This window comes from Volvox carteri (assembly GCF_000143455.1).
Source record: "Volvox carteri f. nagariensis unplaced genomic scaffold VOLCAscaffold_68, whole genome shotgun sequence".
NCBI classification, from domain to species: domain Eukaryota; kingdom Viridiplantae; phylum Chlorophyta; class Chlorophyceae; order Chlamydomonadales; family Volvocaceae; genus Volvox; species Volvox carteri.
Window position 1 is genome coordinate 707,224 of NW_003307611.1, and position 8,803 is coordinate 716,026.

General features: G+C 52.6%; 2 protein-coding genes across 2 annotated transcripts in view; both read right to left on the bottom strand.

The window, feature by feature from the left end:
• The window catches only part of VOLCADRAFT_107523 (uncharacterized protein), a gene marked incomplete at both ends in the record, with an annotated part of 4,376 nt that extends 1,452 nt beyond the window's left edge, over nt 1-2,924 (bottom strand). The window contains 4 exons of the mRNA XM_002957057.1: nt 1,254-1,328; nt 1,669-1,759; nt 2,656-2,765; nt 2,874-2,924. Coding sequence (XP_002957103.1) covers nt 1,254-1,328; nt 1,669-1,759; nt 2,656-2,765; nt 2,874-2,924 — 327 coding nt within the window. The remainder of the gene's footprint in view (nt 1-1,253; nt 1,329-1,668; nt 1,760-2,655; nt 2,766-2,873) is intronic.
• Nucleotides 2,925-6,526: 3,602 nt separating this feature from the next.
• Nucleotides 6,527-8,214, bottom strand: VOLCADRAFT_107524 (uncharacterized protein). The gene is made up of 3 exons (XM_002957058.1): nt 8,100-8,214; nt 7,773-7,926; nt 6,527-7,080 (listed from the first exon to the last, which is right to left on the bottom strand). Exons 1-3 carry the CDS (start codon nt 8,140-8,142, stop codon nt 6,777-6,779), a joined length of 501 nt encoding a protein of 166 aa, XP_002957104.1. The 5' UTR covers nt 8,143-8,214; the 3' UTR covers nt 6,527-6,776.
• Between the last annotated feature and the right edge of the window lie 589 nt (nt 8,215-8,803).

Genomic DNA, 8,803 nt, shown 5'->3' on the forward strand with positions numbered 1-8,803 from the left:
GAAGGGAGGGGAGGGGAAGGGAGGGGAAGGGAAGGTAAATTCAAGTGCGAGAAAATGAGGGAAGTGGACTGCCTCGGAGTCCCCTGGGGGTGGCTCCGAAACGCGAGTCCCAAGTGAGTGAGCCCTAAACGGTGTCAAGTAATGCCATCGACCCGTGGTGGTGGTGGGGGGAGGCGGGGTGGGTGGGGGGGGCGGTTTTGAAGTTACCGACCGACCAATAGTGACTTGAAGAGATAGGAGAGGGTAGGAGTAGGGAGGGGAAATAGTAATAATAGTAATCAGATATAGCAACATGAAGAGGAAGGAAGCCACCGCCCTAACGACGTTGCGAACGAAGTTGCGAGCAGAACTGCTAACTGACTGAGCTCATGCAAAGCCGTCATGCAACACACGCAACTGCGCTTGTGTGAACTTGTGTGACCGCAGTTGTCGTCCGCCGCCGCTCGCTGCACAGAGGTCCGGCGCCGTGTTGAAGGGAGTTTGTTGTTGCTACCGAAGTTGTGTCGTACATACTAGGAGTAATTACCCCGTAAAAAAGGAACTGCGTGAACACTGAATCGATCGAGTGATTGGTGGATGTATGTGTGTGTGTGTTTGTGCGTGTGTATGTATATATGTAGGTATGTACGTGTTGGGGGTTTGTCCGTGCACCTCCTCTTCCTTCCCCCCAACTTTTTCCTCTTCCCAAACCATATCTATAATCCAACGCCGCTCCAGTTGTCGTACCTGGTGGATCTTGCCCAAAATCTTGGACGAGCCCACGCCAACCGCCATGCCCCGAAACCGCTCGTCCAACAGCCTAGTCAGGTGGCACTTCTCCGCAAACGGAGCGGTCATGATTGTCATCTGAGCGCCACTGTCAATAAAAGCCTTGACGTGGACGCCGTTGACCTCCATCTCGACGTACAACATATGTACGGAAATGAAATTCTGGGAGGGTAAGGAGCGGGATGGGAAAGGGGGGGAAGGGGGGGAAGGCATGTGCATGTGAGTCAAGGCAGGCAAAACAGCAAGGGGAAGAGGTGGTGTGCACGGCACGGGGTTTGGCATTGGGCGTCCTTTTCTGGATCTGGATTTTGTGAGTGGTTGGTTGGTGAGCCGCGAGGCGAGGATGATCTCTCCCCCTACCCCGCAAGCCCACACACACCCAACACACACACACACACAACACCCACGCACAACTATGCACAATTATGCACATACATACATACATACATGCTCCGAAACCCCCTTTCTTTCCCCTCCACGGCTACCTCCGGATTGTGTTCCATGGCCGCTTCGTAGTTCTCGTCGATGTTCTTGCGGCGAATGGCCTCCTCTATCTTGGCCTGCATACGAGAGACACACACACGCACGCACGCACATGTTTGACGTATGCCTGTCTATCTGTCTGCCTGTTTGTCTACTGTCTGTCTTCCTGTTTGCGTAATTGCATGCCTCTTTACATACGTCAAGAAGGGTGACACGCGAAAACACGCACACACGCAGGAGGGATGGGGTGGAGGAGGTCGAGGGCATTCCGGGTGACCGTTGGGGGTTTCCGTTGAGCGGTTGTACTCCACTCAGTTACCTGAACTTCACAGATACATACATACATACATACATACATACACGCGCTTACACACTACATCTCAAGGGCCTCACGCTCGATTTTCCCCACCGACCCACCGACCCACCAACCTGCAGCTCCGGGTTGAAGGGGTCGTCCTCCTGCATCCGGTAGAGCCGCTCCAGCTCATCATTGGCGTCGTGCTGGGCCCTATGGGCGCCGGGGGTGAGGGAGTAAGAGGGGGAAGACACGTGTGCGCGTGTGTGTGTGTTTGTGTGTGTGTGTTTGTGTTACGGAGCCACCAGAGAGGAGAGCCCGATACTCCCCGATGCATTTTGATCCGACCCTTCCCGAATATTCCTCGTCGTACTTGTGTGCCCGTCGCAATTCCTCCTGAAGCGCCGCCACGTCATCCCCCATGATGGCGTCGTACAGTCGCGGCGCCTGTGTACGGAAAGTATCCATCATGGCGCGATCCGCTTTGAAGGCTTGGATGGCAGCGGCGGGGTTGACCAGGCTGCCATCGGCGTGACGTTGCATCAGTGCGCTACCGCCGCTACCGCCGCTACCGCCGCCGCCGCCGCCGGTGGTCGCGGCGGGTGTGCCGCGCTGCTGCAACTGCCGCTGCTGCTGCTGTACTTTGGCAGGTTGTACGAGGATGAGCATGTCGCCGGTATTAACACCGGCCGTGGCTGGTGTTTGGCTGTTGCCGATAGTAGTAGTAGTAGTAGTTGTTGTTGTTGTTATGGAGGGTTGCAACAGGTATTAGCATTAGGGCGAAGAATAAACTAGGGGAGTTCGGGGGAAGAGAAAACGAGATTTCTTGAAAGTTCGTGAAGGTTTCTGCTTCCTAGCCGGCCGCAAAGCGGCAATGGAAGATTGTTAATGCAGTGCCGAATGGGGAGAAAGGGGATAAGGGAGAGCGGGAAAGAAAAAAGAGGGAAGCGAGGAGCGGCGGGTGGGTGGGAAAGTACGACAAGAGGACGGCAATTGCATCATGAAGCGCCGAACCCCGGGACCATCAATGCCTGAAATTTCCCCCCCCCACACACACACCCACGCACATCTCCCCTCATACACACAGCTGCCCTTAGGTAAAGCTCCACCTGTCCAGGATCGGCCGGTTGTTGTGTATGAGGACAAAGGAAGCCGTTGGCAGCCCCGTCTCGACTTCACAAATGGCCTTGATGTCAGCAAAAGATGTGCTTCCATCAACCTGCAAGGCCATATGATAAAGCATCTTCAGAGGAGATGGACTCGTTAGGCCTCAGAAGTTCGGCAGCGTTCAAAATGTCGATGTTGAGCGAAGACGCTCCAGCCGCACCTCTATTGGGAAAACGTGTTCTCCATCAGGAGTCGCTATCGTGATTTGCATCGTAGGGGCAGGACAGACCTATGGCGCACCCAACAAAAGGATCTACCTTACCTAGCGTAAGGCCAAACCTTTAAAACAATTCAAGGGATTCGCACGCTCTGTAATGATGCCTCAACGTATATTACAACAAAGTAGGAACAGCCGAAAGCAAACGAAGGTCAGTCAATGGTGTAATGGCACGCACTTGCGCCGTACATTATGGTGTTGCATGCTGAGAGTACACAAATACAAATCGCGCAAGAGTGGAATCCTACACACATTAATCTTTACAATAACCAATTTTTTGGCAAGACGCGCGATGAGTTATAACGTCTACACGTTTCGCACTTGGACTCCAAACCCCGGCCACAACTTTAAGTGTCGCGCTTTCTACGTATTTGACAACAAGTTGAGGTCCAATCCTTATTCTATCAATATGGCAGCACAAGTTTTTGGCTAGCAAACACGATGATAGTGCAGGTCCAGAAGATGCCGCTGATGTGTCGGTGATTGTGGTAATGCTTTTGTTGGTGATGATGCTGATAAGATATCGATTGGCGGGTGAGGTTATGGGTCAAGCCCGGGTAGAAAGGATAGGGTTAGGTTTACAAATTCAACTGCAAATGTGTGTGCGAGCTGGTGTGTGCAAGCTGGGGTGTAAGCAGGGGCACATGAGTCATTGTATGAGCATTATAAAGCTGTTGTCTTATCATTAGCAGGGGCTTAGCCTGAGGGGCGACTTCAGAAAAGCGCCGATCGGTGGATTCATTTCTCGTAATATGCCCAGGATAAACTCCAATTATCCCCCATCTAGCTGTCCAAAACCTTAGCCTATCTCAGGGTCTCCCCAGGATAACCAGCGGTGGAGCGAGGAGCGCCAACCCATCCTCGCTGCTGGCCCCTGGCTCATCCATCCTGGTGTCACATTTCAGGATTGTGAACATTATATGAAGTTCATATGTGAAGTTCTCGCGAACATTATATATACTGCCCTTATTTCCCCTGCAGCTTTTTCCAACGCCGCCCGCACGCCGTGAGCACGCCATATCTGGCTCAGATAGAACAAGATTCCCACACACACATCACACAAAATGTTACAAACACCCACAAACACAGCTCTGCCAAACCAAGGCCCGCGACCGACCAGCTAATAAGAACTTATCTCCATATACCGTGTGCCGGCCACTGCTGCCTCTGCGTGTGAGCTCTGTGATGGTCACATAGGCTAGGCTACATAACGACTTAGTCACGGACGGGTTTTCCAGTCATGTATCCGGTCATGTATCCGGTCATGTATCCGGTCATGTATCCGGTCATGTATCCGGTCATGTATCCGGTCATGTATCCGGTCATGTATCCGGTCATGTATCCGGTCATGTATCCGGTCATGTATCCGGTCATGTATCCGGTCATGTATCCGGTCATGTATCCGGTCATGTATCCGGTCATGTATCCGGTCATGTATCCGGTCATGTAAGTATGTTGTTACAGGGTGGTTAAGCTTCACCAGCGGCCCCCTTTCCCGAGGCAGTTCCCTGCTCTCCCCTGCTATAGGGGCACCCTAGTCCGTTCACCCCATCCAACTTCAAATGTATTCGTTGGGTTCAGCAACTCACCACCAGCATCCAACCAAGTCTAGCAACTTAACGGCACCTCAGCTTAATTCCTGTTCAGCTCGCAAGTTGAAGTTATTACGTCCTACACCGTCCACAAGATGGGGAACCGCCTCCCATTCCATCACTCCTCAAATACCTAAGGGGTCGGCAGACGGGTTTGAACCCAATTGCTCCGGGAGACGAAGTTTGGCCTTTACCTCTGTCAGCCTAAACGCAATGTAATCGTACTATCTAAAGTAATATGCATTGTGCCGCAGCCTGGGATTGAACCAGGGACCTTTTGTTTACAAGACAAACGCTCTATCACTGAGCTACAACGGCCATGATATACTGCCATCATTTCCATCCAGATACCCACCGTCGCCATTGCAGCCATCAACAACCCCACCGCCGCCATTGCCACGTCGTGAAACCTGCCGTCGCCCCTTCCACCCTCGCCGTCCCCACCGTCGCCCGAACCACGCCCCCGCTGCCGCTGTCGCCAACCTGCCGTTGCCATTGCTGCTGTCGCCATCCCCGCCGTCGCCATTGCCGCCGTCGCCATCCCCACCGCCGCCATTGCCGCCGTCGCCATCCCCACCGCCACCATTGCCGCCGTCGTGAACCCTGCCGTCGCCCCTTCCACCCTCGCCGTCCCCACCGTCGCCCGAACCACGCCCCCGCTGCCGCTGTCGCCAACCTGCCGTTGCCATTGCTGCTGTCGCCATCCCCGCCGTCGCCATTGCCGCCGTCGCCATCCCCACCGCCGCCATTGCCGCCGTCGCCATCCCCACCGCCACCATTGCCGCCGTCGTGAACCCTGCTGTCGCCCCTTCCACCCTCGCCGTCCCCACCATCGCCCAAACCACGCCCCCGCTGCCACTGTCGCCAACCCTGCCATCCATCCCCATCCCGACCGCCACCAAAAACACCGTCGCACTGCCGCCATCACCCCTGCCACCATCGCCATCCCTGCCGCCGCCCGTGCTGCCGTCGCCTGAGCCACCGTCAACCAGGCCGCCATCACCACCTCCCCTTCCCCTTCACCTCCCCCACCGTCGCCATTGCCACCATCTCCACCTCCGCGCCGCATTCCCCTCTCTCCTCTCTCCCGCATCCCCACCTCCTATAGGAGATAGCTATCGCTTCCCAGCATTCTCCTCTCTCTCCCACACATCCACCTTTCCTATCTTCTTCTTCAGTGTGTGTTCATATCATCTGATGATCCAAATGAAGGGAATCCCGGGAATCGAAGGGAAGCCGGTTCCCAGAGTGCAGAGTGTGGCTTCGCTGCATGATTAGTGTCCAGGTGTGCACAGACATAAGGGCCAACATTGAGCTCCACGGCATGATGAGGAGTGATGGCCTCATGCGGGGTGTTGAATCGACAATGAAGATAATGAAAATGATTAAACTCAAGAAACTTGGCCAGCAAATCTTCAAAACAAACTAATTCGCGAATGGGCTGATCGGCCCATTCTTGATAGATGCCAGTATCTAAGAGTGATGAAACGAGTAGTTACGAGATCCGGGTGAATAACTGGCAACACAGGCCGGGAATCATTCCATCATGCGATGCTGAAATGCTTTGACGATCGGAAAGCAGCTCCAATACAGACTGATACAAGATCAAACCATTACTCGATACCATATGTGAAGGAACAGGCTCCAGTGGGAGGAAGCATTAGTTCGCTGGGTCTGCAGAGCCCGACATCAGATGCTGGCCGAGAGACAACCTAGTCGGTAATGAACACAAATCCCTTACACACACGGAATCGCATACATTTCAGAATGAACAATGATAGTAAAAGATGCCCTTGGTGTTGCATGTGTGAATCCTGGATCCAGCAGTGCAAGTTGTACCTGTCATGGACAGGGATGCGACCGTATTCGTTTTGGCCGTCTGGCGTAATAATGGTACCTCAAATTAATACGCCAGGCGTATGGCGTATCAATACGCCGGGGTTCACGCCATGCCGTATTACAATACTCGTGGCGTATTCCTTTGCGCTATTCCGTCATGGAATTCATGTTTTTCGCTTTTACAATGAAAGGCGTATTGCTTTAGTGTTTGGAAAACGATCTCTCACAAGATAAAATATGAATTTGGGCAACAGCCAGACCTGGACAGCCATCGAGCCATGTGCGCACACATTCGCGTCTGCATTCTAGCATTCCTAACAAACCGTGATTATCACAAATACTACAGCCCAAATAGAGATAGCTTGGGTGTCAGGCCAACACCACAGACGACAGACCACACCCCCCTAAAGCCTCCTCACTCCCCCACGGCGAACGACATCGCCTTCTGGCCAGGGTTGAGCTCCAGCGGCTGCTTGGTCCAGTCGAACCAGGGGAAAGTGGTCCGCAGCAATGCCTCAACATTGATGAACTTGCACTTGCGAGCATAGCGCTTGGAGCTAGAGCTATAGTCACCGACTTCTTCGAAATAATCCAACACAGCACTAGGCTTAGGTCCCGGTTTAGCGCGTTTTGCTTCGCGCACGTTTGCCAGTTCGCGGGTTGTTATTACCACAAGGTATGTTGCAAACCCAGTGATAAGCAAACCGTGAAACGTAATCCTAAGTATCAATTAATGACGACCAATGACTCGGGAATGTCAATAGCTCGATATTTCTCAAAATCGGCGAGTTTTCAGACTGTACGACAACCCAACGACAAACAATACGCCAACAATACGCCAACAATACGCCAACGCATAAACAGCCCAACTGGCTGGCGTATTCGGCGTATTAATACGGGCGTATTAGCTGGCGTATTAATATGGAATACGGTCGCATCCCTGGTCATGGAGCTGCCAATCACAGAGGCATTACAGTGTCTGGCACCTAACTGTGCCAAATACATGTAATTTATTCTTATATAATGTACTTTAGTGTTAGACCACACAAACAACAGCAAAAGTCGGTTCGGGCGACGGTGGGGACGGCGAGGGTGGAAGGGGCGACGGCAGGTTTCACGACAGCGGCAATGGTGACAGCGGGGATGCAGGGATGCGACCGCATTCCATATTAATACGCCAGCTAATACGCCCGTATTAATACGCCGAATACGCCAGCCAGTTGGGCTGTTTATGCGTTGGCGTATTGTTGGCGTATTGTCGGCGTATTGTTTGTCGTTGGGTTGTCGTACAGTCTGAAAACTCGCCGATTTTGAGAAATATCGAGCTATTGACATTCCCGAGTCATTGGTGTCATTAGTTGATACTTAGGATTAGGTAATAGGTTCGCTTATCACTGGGTTTGCAACATACCAACAGCAGCGGGCGCCATTGATGGGGGAGGCAAGCATGATGGGCATGCCGGTCACCGAGGCAGAGAACCGGGCATCAATGACCACGGTTGAGGCATTGCTACGGACCAGTTTCCCCTGGTTCGACTGGACCAAGCAGCCGCTGGAGCTCAACCCTGGCCAGAAGGCGATGTTGTTCGCCGTGGGGGAGTGAGGAGGCTTTAGGGGGGTGTGGTCTGTCGTCTGTGGTGTTGGCCTGACACCCAAGCTATCTCTATTTGGGCTGTAGTATTTGTGATAATCACGGTTTGTTAGGAATGCTAGAATGCAGACGCGAATGTGTGCGCACATGGCTCGATGGCTGTCCAGGTCTGGCTGTTGCCCAAATTCATATTTTATCTTGTGAGAGATCGTTTTCCAAACACTAAAACAATACGCCTTTCATTGTAAAAGCGAAAAACATGAATTCCCTGACGGAATAGCGCAAAAGGAATACGCCACGAGTATTGTAATACGACATGGCGTGAACCCCGGCGTATTAATACGCCATACGCCTGGCGTAATAATTTGAGGTACCATTATTACGCCAGACGGCCAAAACGAATACGGTCGCTTCCCTGCGGGGATGGCGACAGGGGCAATGGCGATGTTGGTGGTATGCATGTGTCCTGCCAACATGTGTGTGTCCTGCCAACAGCGTGTGTGCATGTGTGTAAGATGCTGTAATGTAAATTTGTTATCCAGCTAACAAGGACACAGATGGACTGCTGGTTAAGATTAAATGGAGATCAGTGCATGCAGTGGGACTTGGGACCCATCACTCTGGAACTGTACAGAGACAGCTGCCATTGGCCATTACACTGTTTATGTAGACATAAACAGTGAAGCCACAACCTGTCTGCAAGGCAACACCCACCACCAAAGAGAAGGACACTTAACATGCAGCCACAATGACACAAAGCATGACACGACCCAGACATGCACGACAGACTGGAAAGTAGTGAATTGAGCCTGTTGCCTACAAAGCCAGGTATGTTCCCTGATCAGCACATT